Genomic DNA, 23446 nt, shown 5'->3' with positions numbered 1-23446 from the left:
TCATTCATATGTGGAATTTAAGAAAGAAAACAAATGAACATAAGGGGAAATAAAAGAGGCAAACCAAGAAGCAGACTTTTAACTATGGAGAACAAACTGATGGTTACAGAAGGGGACATGGGCAGGGGATGGGTTAAACAGGTGATGGATGTTAAGGCGGGCACTTGTGATCAGCACTGGGTATTGTATGCAAGTGATGAATCATTAAATTCTACACCTGGACATAAAGAAGAAGATTTACAAAAAAGAGCACAAGGTTTTTGACCACGCTATGTCAAATGCTGCTTAGGAGTTATGTAAAATGGTGCTTGAGGATTGACCATTGGATTTGACCATTACACTGACTGTATCAAATAAGGTTTCCATATAGTTGCAGGGGCTAAAGCCTTTTGGGTTTAAGAGAGAATAGGAGGTTAGGGATATGGGGTGTATAGACAGTGATTATACATAATTCTTTCCAGAAGTTTTGCTTCAAAGGTAAGCAGGGTGCTGGAAGAATCACTGAAGAGGGATGTGGGGTTAAATTAGTTTAAGAGTATTATTCATGTAGCATCTTCATATTGGTAACGTTGACTTATTAAAGAAGAAAAAACGATGCGGAAGAGACAAGTGCAGTCAGTGAAACGCTATGTGAGAGCAGAGGGTGTTGCCCTCCTAAAAGGACAGTCATCTGTTCTAGCCCTGGGACTTGCAGATTTAGGGTTGGCAGTAAATGGGAACAAGAAAATTCATAAATTCAACATGGCAGTAGGCAAAATACCGTTCTTATTGTTTATATCTTCTGTGCTAAGTGTAGAAGTGTAATGATAAGCTAAGAGGAAAAAGTGCGGAGATGGCCGTCTGAGGAAGGCAAGCAAGGTGGAGATTGATTTGAGTAGGAACTGTTGCAGGATTGCAGCAAAGCACAGAGAGTCTACTTGTAGTGTGACGTGAGTTTATAGAGTTAAAATGAGAACGGGCAGCATATTCTGAGGAGGTTCTTTCTGGTGATGTTCGTCTATTTGCATGTTAGGAGTGGAATAGGGAAGAGTTGGATTTTTCACCTGGGTATTATTGATAAGGCTGCCATAACAAAGTATCACAGATTGGGTTGCTTATACACAGCAATTTATTCTGTCACAGATTGTAGAAGTCCAAAATCAGTGTGTTAGCAGATCTGATTTCATTCTGAGGTCTTTCTCTGTGGCATATAGGTGGCTGCCTTCTCTGTCTTCACATGGTCTTTCCTCTGTGTCCTAATTGCCTCTTCTTGTAAGGATGATTTGGATTAGGGAAAATGCATATGACCTCATTTTACCTTAATTACCTTTTAAAAGACTGTATCTCCAAATACAGTCACATTCTAAAATCTTGGAGATTAGGACTTCACATACAAATTCTGGCTTGGCAAAATTCAGCCCATAACAACCAGTGCTGGAGTTTTAAAAACGTAAAAATATTTGAGGGAGAATGGGGGTATATAAGAGATATGAATTATTGTTCTCATATAACTTACTATTTAACAAGGAGGGACAGACAATAAACAAATTTAAAAACTAATTTTTTTATATATGTTTGGGGGTAAGAGGTACAAAGGAGAAAGATTAAATGAGTTAAGAAATCCAGAGTGACTAAGTTGTGTGTATTACTTTTAATGGGTTGATAGGAAAGCTCACCAAGATTTGACATTTGAGCAGGGGGAAGTAAGATCTGAAGGAAATAAGAGCAGGCAGCCATAACCAACCACATCAGTGAACAGAGAAAATAGCATATGCGTACGCCCAGAGGCAAGGTATTTGTAAGGAACAGCCTGAGACCCAAGTCACCACCATAGAGAAAACAATGGTAGGAAAGGGGTAGAAAAGTATTAATCAGGGAATCAAATGATTGGTACATAAACATTTTGTTTTTGCCTTAAAAATATATATGTAATTTACACAGAATGAAATGCACAAATCTCAAGTGTATAGTTCAACGAGTTTTGACAATTGCAAAATCCTGTGTAATTCATCTCCATCAGAAACTCTTCTAAATATATTTTGGATTATTAAATTTAAAATGTAATTTGTAATACTCATAAATAGTAATATTAAATATATTTGTGATGTTCATCTTGTCCCCCGACACCCTGAATACACACAGAGTATACACTACTTCTGGAAAGGTGGGCAGAGAATTCTTACTCTTTTTCTCATTCTCTTGATGATTTCATGTTGATAATAATTTTACTGTTACTACTAATAATCGGTAATGTATATTGAGAACCTCCTAAGTTCCAGGCACTCTTATAAGAGTTTTGCATGTATTAATTAATTCAATACTCATCATAGGCTGTGAGGTAGCTATTATTGTTCATATTTTCTGAATAGAAAAACAGAGGCACAGAAGATTTAAATAACTTGAATTAAGCCATACAATTAGTGAGTGTTGGACTCAGATCCAACTCATGGCATTATAACTCTGCAATATATAATTTTAGATCTCATGCTAGGTTGCCTCCTAATAGTCAAATTTTATGTTATGAATATTCAAACTTTCCTTGGTTTAAATGCCAGTGAGGGCCTTTTGGTTTTGTTTTTTGTTTTTCTTTTTTTGCTTCTATTCCATTTTTCTCCCATAGGCATTCATTTAACATTATCTTTGCTTCTTTGTCTCATGGTATATCTTCCAGTGTGGTATGATTTTTAGAGTGGATCCTTTGTTTAAGCTATGGTTAGATCCCTCTAGGTCATTTTAATTTTTAACCTTCCTTCATACAAAGATCAGTCTTCCTGTCAATCATACCTGTGGCTAATGCAGCGCATTTTATTTTCAGTGCTTACACATTAGATTTATTAGTCTGTAAACCAGTTCTGCAAATTTGTCCAGTCATCAGCTCACAGAAGCTCCTGCATAGCTATTTAAAACATTTGAGGTACGTTGGTGCCTGAACCTTCTGGGAGCACTACCAGCAGTCTTACACTAGTTCCCAGGATGCTTTGGCAGCCTCACATATAGCCTCACAAAATAGAATGAATAAATTTGCACCTATTATGCAATTTTTACGAAATAAAATAAATGAGTACAGATAAAAATATGTCTAATAGCAACTAAACTAGACTCTCCATGGAAGTGATAACCTCCGAATTTTAAAACAAAAAACTCTTTCTCCTTGTTTAAAAACATATTTACCAACTCCTAAGCTTTATCTAGATTGTTTTATATTTGAAATATGTTTTTGATAAAGATAGGAAGATGGTATATATCTTCAGACAGAAATCCTGTAACGCATCATAGAATATCTGATGGATATAATGATTGGTGGGCAAGAAGAAAAAGAAAGGCAATCTTAACTAGCAAGATGGTACTTGATGGCTTTCTCTTAAAAGTATTCCCACCTAGGGAAGTACTTTTAATTTAATTTTTTTTAACGTTTATTTATTTTTGAGACAGAGAGAGACAGAGCATGAACGGGGGAGGGTCAGAGAGAGAGGGAGACACAGAATCTGAAACAGGCTCCAGGCTCTGAGCTGTCAGCACAGAGCCCGACGCGGGGCTCAAACTCACGGACCGCGAGATCGTGACCTGAGCCAAAGTTGGACGCTTAAGCGACTGAGCCACCCAGGCGCCCCGAGAAGTACTTTTAAAGAGAGAAGGAACTGTGCTCAAAAGATACTGGAACAATTAGGAAAGGGGCTGTGTTTTCAGATAGAAGAGCCTGTAGTTTATGCAAGTTAGTCATGCTCCACATTGGTTTGGCAAGACAGGGATATTGCAGAACTTGGATTTGGCTTCAGAAACTGAGAAGTGTTTGCAAATAAATAGAGGCTTACTGGAATAAAAACATAATACAGATGCTGATTCTCTTAAATAAACCTGGGCTACCAACTGTGCTTATGTTGGTTTGTGTTACTGTGTGTTTTGTACCATCCTTCTGCTCCCATCAGTTTTGTTCTCATGAAGAGTATTGGAATACAGTGTATGAGATTACCATTATGCAAGTGCCAGCAGATATGGCTCAATGAATGATGAAATTTAGTGCATTTTCAAGGTGGAGGCAGGTGTTTTCAAAGTAGAGATAGAATTCGAAACTTGAAATATAAATGAAAAAAATCACACAACAACTTAGTTTTATCAGTTAGAATAGTGGGATTAGACTTCTCTCAGTGCTAATGACTTGATACATAGCTCATTCAGGCTATGAAATTAGAATAATTTGAGTAATGCTTGAAATGGCAATAAGATATGATTTTGACTTTCTATTACAGCTAAAATTTATATTAAATTCTGAATAACATTAACTGTTAGGCTCTTATTAGGAAATGTCTTATCTTAGACATTTTAATATTTAAAGTTAAGCGATTTCAGATTTTTTATTATAATATTCTTTATATTTTCTTTTAAAAATGTTCTCATTCTTTATCTTGCGTAAGCCTTTACAATATTTTGCGAGCTGAATAGGACAGGAAATATGTTATAAATAAAGACAATGAAGCACAGAGAGGCAAAATCCTGACCCAAAGTCATCATTTCATTTTATTACAGAGCCAGGGATGGTGCTTTTATGCCTTTCATTATAGATCTTTATATAACATGTAAGATCTTTATGATAGGATCTTTTATTTTAAGATATTCCCATCTTAAATCTGGGGATGGCTATTTGGTAACCATCAGTGTTATATATACTTTTCTGTGGGACTTTTTTCTACAATAAACTGAAGAGAACTACTTCATCATAGGACCAAGAAACACAGAACATTTGACAGCTTGAATTGTTTCATACCTTGTATTCAGTAAAGCATGCATGCACAAAGTAACAGGAAATATGCGTCAGGGAATTCTTCACTTGTTACCAGGTTTAGAGGCTGAGTTCCAATGTTTAGTTATACACTTTACAGGAAAATGAAGTTGAAATGAAATAAAGTACATAATTAGCATGACATTTGTTTCCAGAAAAATCATCAGCAAACAGATAAACCCCACATATCCTATATTCTGTAGACTTGCACATTTTATACCTTTTTAAAAAAATATGCTGCATTAATGTAAATTTAACGTAGACAGTGAAGATAGACTCTGTTATGTTTTCAGCTGTCACTTTATGTAAATTTTGAATTCCTTGCTAGTCTGGATAGGTTGTTACAGGCAGTAGCCTTTGTATTGCTTTATGATGCAAAGTCAGCTGCTATTAATTTAAAGAGCATTTGCCTCAGCAAATTGCACTTTGATGTTTTTGAGACAGATATTTATGAAATATTCTGAGTACCTTTGTATTTTGTAGCTGTTCTTCTCAAATATCTTTCAAAATTGTATTACTTATTCACCTCAAAAATTTTAAGCTTCAGTTGATATTAAGTGTAGCAAATGGCATGAACCTATCTTTGGCCTGTTATATTTACGGTACATGACTTAACTGTCAATTTATTGTAAATGAATTAGCCAGGTAATTATTGCTTTTGATAGTGTAAATAAAACAAATATGTTTGTGGTATTAATTCTACATTTATTTAGAATACCTCTCAATAGGTAATTGTGCACATATCTGTATGCCTTTTAGAATTTGTGCTTTGGTTATTTGAAGTCACTTTAAACTAATATGTTGTCTCCCCTCTCATAATTTTTTGAATGTATGCTATCCATTCCAAATTACACATTTGTTGTGGATACTTTCTATGCAGACCAGATGGAGTTTTTAAGGTTAAGTAACTGATGAGTTATTTCGTGCAATGGTCCTTTTTGAGAATTTGAGACTTTATTTTGTTTTATACGTTAATAATTATCTGTCTTGCAAGATGCTTAACAAGCATTATTGTGGCTAGTCCTCATAGCAAATCTTAGGTTTGGCATTGTTATTCTCATTTTATAGTTGAGAAAACAGGCTTTTTAAAAAAGGGTCCTGCAGATAGGAGGTGAATAGACACAGGCCTACCTGTGTGTAAAGTCCAGTTCTTAGTTACTCCAATTTATTGTATCCCGGGATGATTTCTGTTTCGGCAGTTATTAGCTCCTCAAAAGTGCTGGATCAGGGTAAGTTCAAGGATGCTCTATTTGATAACCTACTGCTCTACAGAATATCATCATAGGGATTTTTAAGAAAAGAGTACAACCTGAAAAAATCAAATAGTTGTCAAGTGCCCAGCAGAGTAGTGACAGACCTAGGATTAGCTGGTAGCGTTTTAGCCACCTGGTTTGCTTACAGTTCTCACTTATTGAGGCTTTTCATTCTGAATTTGAAGGTCAAGTGCTTATAAATATGGGAACATTAAATAAATCATGTATTTCATGTTTTATCCCTTTATACTAAAAAAAAACCTATGCACTAATGGCATTTCTTTTCCTTCTTTTTTAATATAGTGGGATGCATCCTGCTTTTTTCCTGGAGTTCACCCCTGTGGCTTGGATTTATCACTGTAGCATCTGTCTTCGATCTATGTGTTAACTAGAAATCAAGGGAAGACATGAGGAGGTTTGTTTACTGCAAGGTGGTTCTAGCCACTTCACTGATGTGGGTTCTCGTCGATGTCTTCCTACTCCTGTACTTCAGTGAATGTAACAAATGCGATGACAAGAAGGAGAGGTCCCTGCTACCTGCACTCAGGGGTAAGTGCTTACGAAGCAAATGTTGCTTACAGAGATGACAGCTGTGGTGACTCTCGACAAAACGTGAAACTTTGAAGTAGGGATTTTTTTTCAGCTCTTGCGTTAGCAGAGCATTTTGGCAGAACTATTAATGTACATTTAACCGGGGGAAAGTTACTTCCTTCTCTCAGCCTCAGGTGTCCTGTTGGCAGAAATGAGAAGAGTTAGGTAACCTCTAAGGTACCTTCCAATTTCATAATTCCAGTGTTCTGTGACTGTATGGAAATAATAATTTAGTGAACATTCAATTGGACAGAATTTAAAATTTAGGCCTCCAGAAGCAAAAACCCTTGGAGGCTAAGCACCTAACATACAAGGGGACAACTACTTAAGTAAGATGGTGGGGGTTGTAGCAAAATGCAAGGACACATGACACCCAGACTTCCAGAAGCAATAAACAGATGAACAAACAAACAAACAACTTTTTAAACAAAACGCATGTTGATGGCCAGATTCAGATTCAACAACCAAATTATTGCCTTGTGTTAAGTGCAAAAGGTAATGTCAGGTACAGGATAACATCACTTTAACTCAGTATTTCCCTCTTTAGGGATCGGTTTCATTGACAGGATAAGAGTGAATGATAAAGAAACGTAAAGATTTTTATACATGGTGGTTTATTAAGTCAAGTCGTAGGGATTCATTTTCTGCAGTTTATTAGTGTGACAAAAAGTAAGTCTTCAGTTCCATTTGAAATGTTTGTACCTTTTGGGGCACCTGGGTGGCTCAGTCAGTTAAGCATCCAACTTTCATTTAGGTCATGATCTCACGGTTCATGAGTTTGAGTTCCTCATTTGGCTTTGCACTGACAGCTCAGAGCCTGGAGCCTGCTTCAGATTCTGTGTCTCTCTCTCTCTCTCTCTCTGCCCCTCCCCCGCTCATGTTCTGTCTCTCTCTCTCTCTCAAAAATAAATAAAACATTTAAAAAAATTAAAAAAATTAAATGTTTGTACCTTTTGGAAAAGTAAATCTAAATGACTGGCTTGAGATTTGCATTTATTTGCAAAAAGCAGATCCAGTCTGCTTTTAATGTTACAGATATTTTTGAGGTCATCTATGAATCAAAATATGTTAATAAGCAACTGTTGGTTATATGAGGCTTGGGAAACACAGAAGAGCATTTCCAAAAATTAGTTTTTGTGAAAAAGTATTTTGGACATTTTTTTTTTTTTTGCATCAGATTGTAGCAGTGCTCTTACTCAATTGGAGGTATTCTGATGATCTTCCTCTTTGTGAAATGAGTTTCTTTCACTGTAGTTTTTGCCTAGCACAAAAAATTGAAAGTACCTTGGAAGTGACTGAGCCTCGACCCATTTAGGTAGTTTATATGCATATTTTATGCCTTTATACTAGAATTATTCAAAGAGGAGAACTTTATGAGTCTATCGGTTTTTGATAAATGAACATGAGGATTGATATGTTAATCTTTGGTTAAAATCCCAGAAAAAAATCCTCCTTCTCTGCTTCTTTGTTAACTCAGTTGAGCTGCTGCTTGGCTGAAAGTGGAAATGTGGTTTGTTGGGTCTCATCAGTTTGGAATGATCACTTTGTCATTTGTTGAATAGAGACTTCTAGATTGGTCACAAAAAAAAATGTCATAATCTGATTCAGCAAAACTATGACAGCTTATTCTGCAAGTACCAAAAAAGTACAGCTTTGCTGATTTAAGTCCTTAATGCTCAGTCTTAAATCTCAAAATGTGAAATTTAATGATGCAAGGCAAAAATAGTAATTTTTCCTTATACTTAAGTTGTAAAATTAAACTATATTCTCCTTATTTTTAAGACTTAGTTAATGCTGTACATTAATATTTGTCTTGAATAAATGGGACTAAACTATAGGGTTTTAATTTTATTTTCTAATGTTACTTATTATTTCAGAATATTGCTCTATATAGGAATTTCTCCACATATTTAAAATAGTAACTTATGTACAGGCAGATGATGCTGTGCAAAGCGTATGTGCCTCAAAATTTCATGTCCTGCACATGTTAGAAACAGTCTTTTTGACTTAAAAAAAATGTTGATCCTTTTGGACTTAGGTGTCTCCATTATTTAAAAAACAAGGTTTTGTACTAGGTGATTTCTCAGATCCCTTTTAGTGCTAAATTTTAAACTGGTTTAAAGTACCCAATACTGGCATACACTATGAATTCATTTTTAAGATACACGTATTAATTTATTTATCAATTCATCAATTATTTAAGTGCCTATTGGGTCAACATTTTGTACACCTTAAACTTATATAATGTTCTATGACAATTATATCAAAAAAAAGAAAAGAAGGGAAAAGCCCAGTGATGGACAAAGGAAGACAAATTTCAAGCACCAGGACTTCTGAGTTCACAGTTAGTACAGATTGCCACATAGTTAAAAGCCCAGATTTTGTTCATCAACCTGGTCCTTGTCTCCTCCCCCTTGATCCAGTTGTATGACTTTGGCAAATCCCTTGGCAAAATCTTAATGTTTTCACTTCAGATCAGAACCTGAGAGATAGTAATTCTGCTTCACAGGGTTGCCTTGAGAATTAAATAGGATAATATGCATAAACCATACAGTGAAGTATTGGTTCATGATAACCCTTTATCAATATCTGCTAAATGTTGTGAAGGTGCATGTATAGTCTGGATGATGCTCCAGACAGACTTTGCTCTTCAAGGTGAGTCAGGTCCCCAGTGGGGCATGTGTGGGGGGGTAGTGGTTATTTTGGGTGTAGCCCCAAAGGAGGAAGTAACTCAAATAAAATATTTGTTAAGTATCTACTACCTGCTAAGACCTGGTGGTATAAAGGAACTGAGGTTCCTACTATCTGGAACTTATAGTCACTAATAAAGTAAACATTTCTCTCTCCCTCTCTCTTAGTCTCTCTCTCTCCCTTTCTCTCTGTAAAAACATAATTTAGAAATGATTACGAAGCATAATGTGTGCAATGGATATTAGGATGAGGAAGAGGGATGCTCTCAGTACGAAAACGTGTCTAGATTCTTAGATAACATTTCACAGAGGCTGTGGCATTTAAGCTGAGTCTAAATTATGCAAGTAGGAAATAGCTAATTAGAGAAGAAGGTACTAAAATTTTTATGAAATAATAGAGATTACAGGATAATTCTGAATGAGATAATACAGAACTCTTATAAGATTAGTAAGACTGTAATATTGGTACAAGAGATCACAATGGGTAGACAAATTGCCTAATGGAATCGCATACACTCTAGAAGTAGACTTATGCATATTTGGGCATTCAGAATGTGACAGGAGCACTGCAGATCAATGGCAGAGAGAAGGGCTTTTCAATAAATGGATCTGAAAATAAAATGGTAATCGATGTGGAAAGCATGAAATTGGATATCTACCTCATGTCATAAACCAAGACAAACTTTGACTTTATTAATGTCAACAATAAAACTAAAACTTTTAGCAGAAAAGTATTTGGACATAAGACTTTGAATTAAGGGAGAATTGTAAAAATACTAAACAAATAACATTGACCATAAAGAAAATTATTGATAAATTTAACTATATTAAAATTGAGAAAGTTGTTTCATTCAAATATGCCTTAAAAGAGAAGTTACAAACTGTAAATGTTAAAAGAGCATGCAACTGAGAAATTATTAAGTGTATGTATGTACATACAGATGTGTATATGTGTGTGTGTGTATATATATATATATGTATATATATACATATATATATATATATATCCTATTAATAAGAAAAGTACAAATAACCCAATAAGAAAAAAAATGGGCAACAGCCATGAAGAGACACTGCTTAGAAAGGGAACACATATAGCAGAAAAAACTTATGAAGAAATATTTAACATCAACTGTGATCAGGGAAACACAGCCCAAGGCTACAATGACATATCAATTCAGTTGGCAAAAATCAAAAAGGTTGATAATACCAATTGTTAGAGGTTATGGATCTCCACATTTTTATAACTTTAGATAACAGTTTATTTCTGAAATCTGAACATTGATATGTAACCCATGAATTGTTATCATATACTTAAGCAAATTTCTTCCACGTAGAAAAATATCTCATAGTACTCCTGTTCATAAAAGTAAAAGCTGAGAATAACCCATGGACGCATCAATGGGAAAGCTGATGAATGAATTGTGATATATTAATGCAAGAGAATAGTACATATATTTTACAATGAATCTATGAATGAATTTTGATAATACAGTAGTAAATTTTATCCCTCAAAAATGATAAATAACATGGTGCAGTTTTAAAAGCTGTAAAAATTTTTAAAAATTGCATTTTAAGAATATGTAGAAATGCAACAAGACTGTATAAAGTGAGCAAGTTTAATTATGATAATAGGATTTAGGATGTTTATTGTCATGTGTTGGATGAGACAGGGTCATGAGATGGGGATGAACATTTTGACTGAATGTGGGGCATTAGTAGTGCCCTAGATTTGTTTTTGATGGGGGTTTTTAATGTGTTTGTTACAGTATATGGATAACAAATGAGTAAGAGCCAGTGAATGGATTTAAAAATTGGGAACCCAATGAATGGCTTTAAAAGCGAGCAGATATGATTTCCTTTATGTTATGGAAAGATCAGTATGGATTCAGTATGGATTCAATTGTGGAGAATGGATTGGAGAAGAAACAGTCTCATTAGGGAGGTTGGGTAGGAAGTTGTGGTAGTGTTCCATCAATTTTGTGTAGGCAGTGATGCCTACTTAGAGCAGAGGAATGGTGGCGAGGTGTTACGGAAGTGGATAAAATGAAGAGGTATTTGAGATATGGGAGCTGGATGCATGACTGGCTCTGGCAGGTGTAGGATATGGGAGGGTCAAGGACAAGTCTTGGGTTTCTTGAGGGCATTGTTTGGCCCAGTTTCCTCAAAGGGAAAAATGTAGGAGGAGAGGATTTGAGAGCAGACAGGAGTTTATTTTAGATAGGTTGAATGTGAGACACCTGTTAGGCAACTAAATGGAATTGTTCAGTAGGAAGTTGGCTACATTATTAAACTCCAATATCAAACCATCACTTTTATGGAAACTTTTTTTCTAAAATAGATTACATTCTTCTTTATTAAATAAGGCATATGGGATATAATTGAATCTTTGTTACTGAGTCAGCATTATCATTTTTTAACATCAATTATTGAATGATGCTTTTTTTAAAAAAAGATTAAAAGATTATTTCAGGGACTTTATGGGAGCATGCAGACCTGTTCCAATATTAAATACAGACACGTAAATCCTTTTTCTTCTTCTATTTTCTAAAGGATTGCTTTTTGGTGACATAAGTACTTGTTAGGGGAGGATCTTAACTTTTTATGCCACCCTGGGGCCACCTGGAACTAAAATGTACTGAAGGATATTTCGAACTCCTAAATGGCATGGAATACTAACTAGTGGTACTCCCAATTTGGAAGAATTAGATATTTGAGAGAATAGGCATTTAAAAAGACCAGTGCTGCGGCAGTGCACCTAGATACATTGTGGACAAATTTGAGGTCATGTGGCAGGTTTGCTTCAGCCCTCTATCATAGTGGGTCCTACTCCTGGCTGCACTACTAACAGCCTATATCTAAAGGCAAGTTAATTCATCTCTCTGGGCCTCAGTTGCCATCTGTGAAATGAAGTGAATATGAGTCATGATTTTAAAAATCATGCTGGTCTTTAAATGAATGATTATATGTTTATAGCTCCCCCCCCCATGAAAATATGAAAAGTGAACTCTTTTACTGTCTAGTTTTTGGTCAGTCTACAAATAATGTGTGGCCCAAGAGGAGAAGTAGTGATATGGAGGTGACATGATGGATGGATTTTGCTTAGAAACCCCAGAGGGGTTCTTATCATTACAGAGAACAGGAAGGATATAAAGTTATGATATTCAAGACAGGGGGGAACCTAGCTTTCTTTAAGGATCCTGATATTAGTATATTATGCATACTTAGGTATGTGTATAGTATATTACACATACTTAGGGAATGAAATGAAATTTACTTTAAAAGGGAGGGGGTTTCTGGGGCACCTGGGTGGCTCAGTCGGTTAAGCGTCCAACTTTGGCTCAGGTCATGATCTCACAGTCTGTGAGTTCGAGCCCCGCATTGGGCTCTGTGCTTACAGCTCAGAGCCTGGAGCCTGCCTCGGATTCTATGCCTTGTTCTCTCTCTGCCCCTCCCCCACTTGTGCTCTGTCTCTCTCTGTCTCTCAAAAATAAATGAATGTAAAAATAAAAACTTTTAAAGCGAGGGGGTTTCTAAGAAAGAATTGTTGCTTGTATGTAAACAAAGATAAGCACATAAGCCAATAATGATCAGAATAACAGTAATTATAAACTGTTAACTATTCTCCATTAGTTACAAATGTTAACTCATTAATTTTTTAACAAAATATTTGTGAAGTAAGCATTATTCTTTTACATATGAAGAAACTGAGGCAGCGTAAGTATATGGGAAAATACTCCCGTGTTTTCTTTTACTCACACATAGAATACAACAGTTCCAGATGTGTGGGCTTTATCTCCACACGAAGCTATTGTCTACATTAGTTGAGGGTCCTGTAATCCTGATACTATCTCCTGGAGTGAGCATCAGACCTCACAAGATAAGGGCTCATCCCATAAGAGTGCTCCCACTTCAGACACCAATCTCAAGTCCCAGACTGTCACCTGTACTCTTGACACACCAGTTGTGAATTGGGGTTTCTAGGACTCCCTTTTTAAGTTTGCTAATTTGCTAGAGTGCCTCATAGAAATCAGAGAAATGGCTAGTTACATTTACTGGTTTATTATAAAAAATATAATAAAGGGCATGAACGAACAACCAGATGAAGAGATGTATCTACATAGGGTGAATAAAGTTCAGAAGGGTCCCAAAGGAAGGAGCTTCTGTTCCCATTGGATTTGGTGTGTGCCATGTCCTGTCAGGTTGACGTGTTTACCAACCCAGGAGTCTCTGAACTCCGTGTTTTTGGGATTTTTATGGAGGCTACATCTCATAGAAGTGACCAATCATTAACTCAATCTCTATCCCCTCTCCCCTTCCCAGAAGATAGAAGTGAGGCTGAGAGATCCAGGCTTCTAATCATGGCTTGGTCTATCTGGTGACCAGCCCCCAGCCAGGAGCCAATTAGATGGCCACCAAGTGTTGCCTTATCAGGACAGAAACCACTTCCATCACGCAGGAAATTGCAAGAGATTTAGGAGCTTTGTATCAAAGACCAAATATTAGAACAAGAGATGCTCCTAGTGCTGTTATCATTTAGAAAATCACAAGGGTTAGAGGTGCTGTGTGTGTGTGTGTGTGTGTGTGTGTGTGTGTGTGTGTGTGTGTTATATAGAGTGAGTTTAAGGGGGAGTGCCAGAATTTTCACAACCAATAGAATAGGATTTGGTTATTAAGGTATTGATTATTAACACTTTTATTACATAAAGTACTCTGTTATCAATAAATGTCAGCTTGTACTAGTACCATTCTTTCATTGGGATACCAGTATGGAGTACATATTCTGAAAACTTGAACTGAGTGTTTTGTCTTTACTCTCAGAGGCACTGTAGACCCTGCCAGGTCTCCCTGGCTAGTAAGATGTATAAATTCCAATGAGGAAAATATTTCCTAGGGATCCTCTGTTTTCAGATCATTTATCTAACACTGTCACCTTATCTGGCATTTTAAGGTTTTACAAAGTTGCTGTTAACCCCTTGTGTCACTTAAGACCTTTTCACTGCTGCTCTGAATTAGGGGAAATGAAGAAAATGAGTGGAATTGCTGACCAGTAACCCCAATTTAATACTTCCATGTTTCCCTTCATTCTGCCTGGGAGAATGACTTGTTTTGTTTTGCTTTGTTTTGTTTTGTTTTGTTTTGTTTTGTTTCCTCATAAATCCAAGGACGTCACAGGTAGCCTTGTTCTCTTGGAATCCTGACAGTGGGCTATTGCATCAGTCTTTTATTTCTTTCTAGATGATCTCCTCATTACATTAACACCCATCCATGTAATCATTTATTAAACAGTGAATGGTTGATTAATCTTTGGTACTTTAAAGAAGAATTCCTGTGTACAGGTGTGAGGGAAAACTGAAAACTGGTAAAGTGTTAAAACTAACACCAAATTTTCCTTTTTTTTCAAAATAAAAATATGGTTTCAACTCTTGGGGGCAGGGTAGAAAAGTGAAATTGATTAAATACATTGTCAGTATTAGAATCGCCCTGAATAAATTATGATGACTGCTGGAGCTCTCAGGCAATAATATTTATAGTCGTTCAAAAAGTAGGACATATCGACACAGTTAGAGTGGAGAACATGTATTTCCCAGATAGGTTTCAATCAGATTTATAAATAGTTTTCAAAAATCAATAGGCCTTATAGAATTATGACCTTTGATATTTTCTTCGGCCTTCTATACTTTATCCACAAGTCCCTCTGATCTCTCTTTCAGACCGCATTGATATATCAATGTTGGGAATGAAAATAAATTATAATAATGACTATTATTTTATAATTTAAAATAAATTACAATAATGAACTATTATTGAGTGTACTTTTTCAGGTTACTATCTGACACAGTAAACTTAATTTTACATGTATATATATAGTTTTGATTAATTCTTAGTGTAGCATTGAGGAAAGGTACCATTATTATCCTCATTTTCATAGGTGAAACTGAGACCTCAAATGGTTAATTGAATTCCCCAAGGTTGCAAAACTGGTATGAAGGAAAAAGGGACTCACAACCTGGTTTGTCAGACTTCTGAGCCCGGACCTTGAACTGTATTCTGTGTCCCTGAATTAGGTGTGCCTAGACTCCTTTTACAGAAAACAAATAAATAGCATTTATGTGCTATTTATGAAATATTTACATAAATACGGGTATTTCTAGAGTACATAGAAGGAGGTAGCCACCGACCTTGGGGAAAAAATGTCTTAGTTAATATACTTAAGAGACAAGTATTCTGACAGGCACTTTGCCTTATTTCAGACTTTAGCAATTTTGCAATTATTAAATTTCTACAGTATATTATGTTGCAGTTTTCCTCAGCACTTGTCTTTGGGGCTAAGCCTCTGACGTCTTAGAAAGAAGAGTTAAATTTATGAACAGTAGTGAAACATTAATTTTTTTTCAAAGCTTAATAAGACCAATTGATTCAATTCTTTCATCCATTTATTCACTAGAAGTACTGGCTGGATACTCAGAAATATACAGAATTTAGTCAAATAAAACATCTGTCTTCAAGAATTGCAGCCTAGTGGAGATATGACATGTACGTACATGATGTGTATATAAATAACTACATTACGCAATAGAAAGTAGTGGCTGTTGAGAGAAGGATACCAAATGAATTACTAGGAGAGGACTTGAAGTATATAAATTATGTGGACTTGTGAAAATTGGGAGGGAGTGAATACAGGAGGAAATAAAGTGCCGTTTTCAAAGTGAGGATGTAAGAGGACAGTGAATTGATTGATTGAAGCAGAATCAGACATAAAGGGAATTTCTAGATTTTATATTGAAAGTTGGGAGACAGATTTTAAAGGACTTTGAGTGCTGGAGAAAAAAGTTTCTAACTTTGTTTTCTAGGAAATGGGGCACCACTGAAGGTTTCTGGAAAAGAAAGTTATGTTGATCATCAGCTGAGGGTTAGCAGAGAGTGAAATGGTGTCATATATATATACACACACACACACACACATATATATATACATATATATATATACACACACACGTATATATATACATATATGTATATATATATATATATATTACACGTATATATATATATACACACACACACATACATACACATATATTTAAATTGTTCACTTTGCAAATTCGTTGGTAGGCACAAGAAAATTTTATGTTTTGTAGTATCAAATTTAGATAGTTTTAATAAGTTTTCTACTCAAATCTTAACTAATTCAGTATTAAACAAGCTGAGCCAATTCTTTCAAGGCTTGATTTGCATCGGAGCTGGGGATAGAGAGATAAAGAAGCCATTCTTGTTCTCTTGTTTAGGAAAGGGAGAAAATAATTCAGAATTGTATGAATGAAATGTCAGCATATCAATGCTGTACTATCAGGAGGGGAGAGAATTTATGACATAAAAATAAAAAAAGAAAAAGAAAAAAGTATCAATAAGACACTATCTGTCTTTTGATGGCAAGATCTAATTTTCAATTCCATAAAGACTTGAGTTGATTGACGGATAAAACTATTTGCATATTAACCCACCAATAAATGGGAATGGGCAAATTTTATCTCTAATCATTGGAAACATTTTTACTAAAGAGCTATGTTGCAGCAGAGACAATTGGCTAAATAGAATTTTTATCAGTTTTGTCCACTTCTGTCCTTAGCACCTGAAACACTACCTGGTTCATTGTGGATGCTCAAAGAATAATTATTGAATGAATAAAGAATAGAATGTGTCATCAGCTTGATACTTTCCAAGTGTTCTCATGATTATAGGATATCCAGTTTAGGTTGATAATTAAGAAATTTGGAATAACTCACTTATCACGGCAAAAGTATTTTTTGTTGTTTACATACCTGGTCCAAACTACTTCTTTTATCCTTTATTGGTGTATTTTACAACCCAAATGATATATTTATAGCCAGGGGACCATCTTTTTTCTTTCACAATTTGTCTTGTGTTACACTATATATACTGTCTCTGATGCAGAGGCATGTAAGATAACTGCATATTGACATGTGGTATTTCTCTGGATCGAGCATGTGTATCATGTGAGATATGTGGAATGAATCAATACATAGAGGACACAGAGGAATGTTTATGAAAATTAGATTAAGGAATTTTGAGAAAAACAAGATGTAGATATATGGTATATTTAATTAATCTGTGAAAAGAAGCTAGGGGAAATGGAGATGACAGAAAACAAATATTAGAAAGTAATATTGGAAAGCTTTACAAATGAAAAATCCAATCAAAAAGGAAAATTACCGAGGATAAGTTGTACAACAGGACCCATGGTTAGTCAGTTATCAAGGGTATATGTAAATATAGCTTTGGGAATGAATGAGGATAGTATTTGGTTAAAGAATATTTTTGTAATCAATTTTGTTGAGGTATAATATAATGCTCAACTTTAAGTATCCAGTTGAAAGAGTTTTGACAAAGAAATCCCGGGGTTCAACCTCACAATCAGGTATGTCCCCCCAAAAAATTCCTTCACACCCCCTGTGCAGGCAATTCCTCCGACCTAGCCACACAACCACTGATCTGGTTTTGGTGACTGTTGGTTAGTTTTGCTTATTCTAGAACATCTGACCAATGGAATGTACAGTATGAGCTCCTGTGTAGCTGGTGACTTTTGCTCAGCATAAGGATTTTAAGATTACTCCGTGCTATTGAGTGCATCAGTCGTTACTGCTGAGAAGTCTCCTATTACTTCTTGCATACACTACAATTTGTTTACCCTTTCGCCTGATGATGGACATTTGGGTTTGTTCAATACCTGTTATGACTAAAGCTGCTGCATTTGTACAAGAATCTTTGTGTGGACATATGTTTTCACAACTCTGGTAAATATCAAGGAGTGATAGTGCTGAGTCACAGGCTAAGTGTATTTTAATTTGGTGACATAATGCCAGTTTATTTCTTCAGGTTGTTAAACTATTTGCTTTTCTCATCAGTGACATAGGAGAGAGAGGTCTGGTTACTCCACATCCTGGCCAACATTTCATAGCCAATGCTTTTAATTTTAGCTATTTTTGTAAGCGTGTGATAAATATCTCATTTGAGTTAATTTGCATGCCTGGTAACTAGTGATACTGAATAACTTGTCATGTTTTTGTTGGCCAGTCTTCTTTTATGAAGTGTCTGTCATATTCTTCTGCCTATTTTGTAATTGGGTTGTTTGTGGCTTGCTTTAAAAAAAATGGTATCTTTTAAAGAGCAGAGATTTTTAATTTTGATGAAGTCCAGTGTATCATTTTTATTTCTTTTATGGTTCCTTTTGTGTCCTATCTAAGAAATCTTTGCCTATGCTAAGGCCATGATGACTTTCATCTGTATTTTCCCCAGAAGATTTATAGTTTTAGCCTTTAAGCTTTGAGTTAATTTTTGTGTATGATGTGAGAAGAGTCAAGATTACTTTTTTCCTAAAATAAAAACCCAGCTGTTCCAGAAACATTTGTTCCTTGAAGATAAAAAAAGGCATGGATTTTCGAAATCAGCATGATATTTTCATGTAATACTCCCCAGTATATACCTATACATTTTCCTATTATATGTATGACTTGGGTTCAAATACTTGAGTTTACTTTCTAGAATTCATTTCATATTATCCTTACTGGTGTATTTATTATGTAGCTTGAAAAGTATCCAAAATGTTACTAACCAAATCTTCCTTAGACATTTTTTTATTAAAAAAAAATTATTTTTAATGTTTATTTATTTTTGAGACAGAGAGAGACACAGCATGAGCAGGGAAGGGGCAGAGAGAGAGGGAGACACAGAATGTGAAGTAGGCTCCAGGCTCTGAGCTGTCAGCACAGAGTCCGACGCGGGGCTCGAACTCACGAACTGTGAGATCATGACCTGAGCTGAAGTCGGACGCTTAACCGACTGAGCCACCCAGGCGCCCCTAGACATTTTTTTTAAAATTTGTTTTCATGTTTATGTATTTTGAGAGAGAGAGAGAGGGAGTGAGCACACACACACTGAGGAGGGGCAGACAGAGAGAGAAAGAGAGAGAGAGAATCCCAAGTAAGCTCTGTGTTGTCAGCGCAGAGCCCACATGGGGCCCCATCCACAAACCATGAGATCATGACCTGAGCTGAATCAAGAGTTGGACACAACTGACAGAGCCACCCAGGTGCACCTAGACATTTGGATTTGAAGGCAAATGGAAATCTAATATAAAACTATGTTTAAAAATATAGTAATATTTTTTTCTGATAATAAAATTAATAAATATTGTAGAACAATTTTAAATACAAATAAAAATAAAGAAGAAAGATAACCAGGAATTCCATCCAGAAATTGGCATCATAAAATAAAATTTAATATTTTAATTTTTTGATGAATATAGCATGAGCATTTTGTTCTGCATGAAATATTTGTTCAAAACATGATTTTAGCCATTGCATAATAGTTTATCATATGTATAAACTATAATTTTCATAATGAAGTACTTTTTAATTTTTATAGATTACTTGTATTTTTTTTTTACCACAAAATAATGTTATAAACACCTTTAGGAAGTTTGAAATATTGAAAATGTTGCTAATTATATACTTAGGTTAGATTTTTGGTTGTGGGATTTACTTTTTTCAAGGCATACATATTTTTAAAAGGCTTTTCATAGATATTTCTGATGACTTCCTGTAAAGCCTTTTAATCTTCAAATCTCATCATCAATGTATGAGGACACTTATCTCACCACACTATTTATAATTTAATTTAAAACATATTTGCTAATTAGAGTACTTTCTACTCACAATTTTTTTTTTACAGTTCTCAGGTTTTTTTTTTTTATTTTTTTTATTTTTTTATTTTTTTAAATTTTTTTTTTTAATGTTTATTTATTTTTGAGACAGAGAGAGACAGAGCATGAACGGGGGAGGGTCACAGAGAGAAGGAGACACAGAATCTGAAACAGGCTCCAGGCTCTGAGCTGTCAGCACAGAGCCTGCGCGGGGCTCGAACCCATGAACCGTGAGATCATGACCTGAGCCGAAGTCGGACGCTTAACCGACTGAGCCACCCAGGCGCCCCAACAGTTCTCAGTTTTTATTGTACTTACATGTAAATTTTATCATTAAATACTAGGTGTAAGTATATGCTGGCCTTCTGTACAGATTTTTGAATTAAAAAAAAATAAATGGATGGTTGGCTTAAAAATGTTATATATCAGGGGCACCTGGGTGACTCACTCAGTTGACTGTCCAGCTCTTGACTTCAGCTCAGGTCATGATCTTGAAGTTTGTGGGTTCCAGCCCTCTGTCATGCTCTGCATTGACAGTGTGGAGCCTGCTTGGGATTCTCTCTCTCCTCTCTTTCTGTCCCTCCCCTGCTTTCTCTCTCTCTCTCTCTCTCTCTCTCTCTCTCTTTCTCTCTCTCTCTCTCTCAAAATAAATAAATTAAAAAAAAATTAAAACTGTGATATATTAGTCACTGTAGATATATTCAACAATGATAAAATCTAGGTGGTGGTAAAATTTTGTTTCTATACTATGACATATTTTGCAGTACAAGTAAACTCCATGGGGCAGGAAAAACAGCATAAAACTTTGGGCTGCAATTGGAGGAAAAACCTGTTCAGGAATAAACGGAGAGGTCCTTGTAATCCCCAGTTTTTTTAGTTTTGTTTTTACACTTTTTTTTTTTACGTTAAGTGATTTGATCCATATGTATTTTATTTTAGTGTAGGAATGAGGGTATATTTTTTTTCTATAGTTACTTGTTATAGATATCTTTCCCCTCATCACTGATTTGTAATGTTAAAAAGAACATTAGATAGATTAGATAGAAAATCTTTGTATCTACCAAGGTCTTTATGTCAGTCTGTTTATTTGATTCTATTGATTTGTCTTCTAATTCATATCCCAGAGCTAAACTCTTTTGATGATTTAACTTTCTATTATCTGATGAAACTCTTGACAAGTTTGCAGACTCCTCTGGTCTGGAGAATGAGAACATTTCACTTCTAATCTTGGCTTTGCTACTCTCAATGTGTTGCTCATATCACTCTATCTTCATCTGTAAAATGAGAGGCTTGCTACAGACCTATTCTTTTTCTATATTTTAGAATTATATTTTTATGTTAATTAATGGGAATATTTAAATCTTACCATATTTAAATATAAAAAAAGTTTGATAAATAAAATCAGGCTGTAGAAATGTACAGAAAATGCATCCAAAACCTGTATTTGGCATTACTATAACCACTACACTTTATCTTTTTTGTTTCATACTGTTTGGAGATACATTTATGTGTGTTTTCTTAGAGGTCTGTCATACTGATTCTGTTAGATTGGTAGAATGAGTGGGGATATTGGGAATAAAATATTATAGTGACAAGAACATTGGTGCTGTGGTTGTGAGATACGGATTTTACCATGATTCTGGATTTAACAAAAAGTGTGATCCAGAGAAAATTTCATTTCTCTCTTTCCAGGATTAAATATTTGCTTTAAGAAACATAAAAGGCTCTACAGAACAACATTAGTGCACAACATTCACCTGAAGTTAATAGTTCTGAAAACAAAACCTTGTTCCTTGAGTATAAATGCTTTTAAGATATTGTTACTAAAAATCATTTAAATATATGATTCTTTCTCTGGAAGATTAATTCTCCTTTCAGGTTATAGTAACACATAATATTTATTTAAAAATGTTTTTTTTCAATGTAAAAAATATAAGATAGGATATAAAAAAACACCTACAAGCCAGCCACATATAGATTATTATAGTTAAAGTTTTGGTTTATTTCTTTATGTTTCTAATAGGGATTCTACTGTGTTTTGTTTCATATATCTTGCTTTAATTCTCTCAATTTGTATTTTGTACATTTATCTGCATCATCAAATATTCCTTAAAACAGTTTCACTGGCTGTACATTATTCTAATACATCATAATTTGTTTAAGCATTTCTGTCTTTTAAAAAGGGGATAAAAAATTAAAAGTCTTTCTTTATTAGTTCCTCATTTATAGCTGTCATTATTTGCTGCTATATAGTATGGTTCTTTTGTAGTTTTCTTTCTGTCTTTTAATCTGTCAATTGTAATTTACATCATTATTGGTATACCCATTCTGAGCATGCTAAATTCTACCAATCATTATATGAGCTGTGAACTAGATCTCAAAAGATCAGATTCCAGAAGGTGAGAAATTGTTCTTGAGGAACTTGGCACTCTTGCAGGATTGGAAGAATCGTGTTCATTATCAACATCTTCACCATCGTTAGAGCTATCTCATTGTCCCCTTTATACCAAACCCTACACTCTGAGTACCACGTGCCATAGCATTAAGGCTTCAGATATCCTTATGGAGAAGTTAAGAGAGAATCATCTTGACAGGATTTTTTGGCACTTAGCGTCTTTGAATTATCTGTTAAATGCAGGCTACTCCAGTAAGGTTCTTTCTACCATGACTCCACCAAAAATGCTTTTACGAAGACCACTTTATGTAGTCTTCATCTTGCTAAATCCGAGTGCCAATTCTCAACCTTTATCTTACTTGACCATGAATAACAGTTAATCATTTCTACCTCCTTGTAATACTTTTGTTCTTGTTTTAAAGGCTATCACAGTCTCCTGATTTTTTATCTCACTGACTGCTCCTTCTCAATCTGCTTTACAAGCTCCTTCTCATCACCTCACTTGTGAAGGTTGAGTTCACCCAGGAAATGAGATTTGATTTATCTATTCTTTCTCTATGCTCACTCTTTTAGTGATCTCATCTAATATGATCTCTTTGCTTTATAGGCTATCTTACAGTTTTACAACCTCCAACCTTATATATCCATCCCACACTTTTCACCTAATTTTTAGACATTTATGCCCAAGGCTTACTTGATACAGTCCATTGGATTCTAAAAGATATCTTAGTCTTACTGAGTCCAGAACTGAACTTCTGATATTCCACCTAAAGTTCCCTACCTGTAGTCCTCTCCACCTCAGTTTTAGCGGCCCCAGAACTCTAGTTGCTTAAGCTAAATATCTTAGTCATCCTTAACTTTTCTCTTTCTTTCACATTCCATTTTAGCAGATCCTTTTTCTTCTTCCTTCAAAATGCATTCAGAATTCAAACATTTCTCCCCAATTCACCAGTTTCTCCGCTTCTATCTTTGCTCACCTATAATGTATTCCCAACAGACCAGCTAGAGTGATTCTTTTAAAGCTTAAATCAAGGGGCG

At 35.1% G+C, this 23446-nt stretch overlaps 1 protein-coding gene across 4 annotated transcripts in view; it reads left to right on the top strand.

The window, feature by feature from the left end:
* Nucleotides 1–23446, top strand: part of GALNT13 (polypeptide N-acetylgalactosaminyltransferase 13) — a 540913-nt gene that overhangs the window by 62595 nt on the left and 454872 nt on the right. For all 4 annotated transcript variants that reach the window (XM_019456666.2, XM_019456651.2, XM_019456658.2 and 1 more), the window contains exon 3: nucleotides 6313–6558. In XM_019456666.2, coding sequence (XP_019312211.1) covers nucleotides 6417–6558 — 142 coding nt within the window. In that variant the 5' untranslated portion in view covers nucleotides 6313–6416. The remainder of the gene's footprint in view (nucleotides 1–6312; nucleotides 6559–23446) is intronic.

The sequence above is a fragment of the Panthera pardus genome, unplaced genomic scaffold, assembly GCF_024362965.1.
Source record: "Panthera pardus isolate Hobbes unplaced genomic scaffold, ASM2436296v1 HiC_scaffold_10, whole genome shotgun sequence".
Taxonomy (NCBI): Eukaryota; Metazoa; Chordata; class Mammalia; order Carnivora; family Felidae; genus Panthera; species Panthera pardus.
The sequence above is the reverse complement of the archived record's forward strand: the minus strand, read 5'-3'. Positions and strand labels throughout refer to the sequence as shown.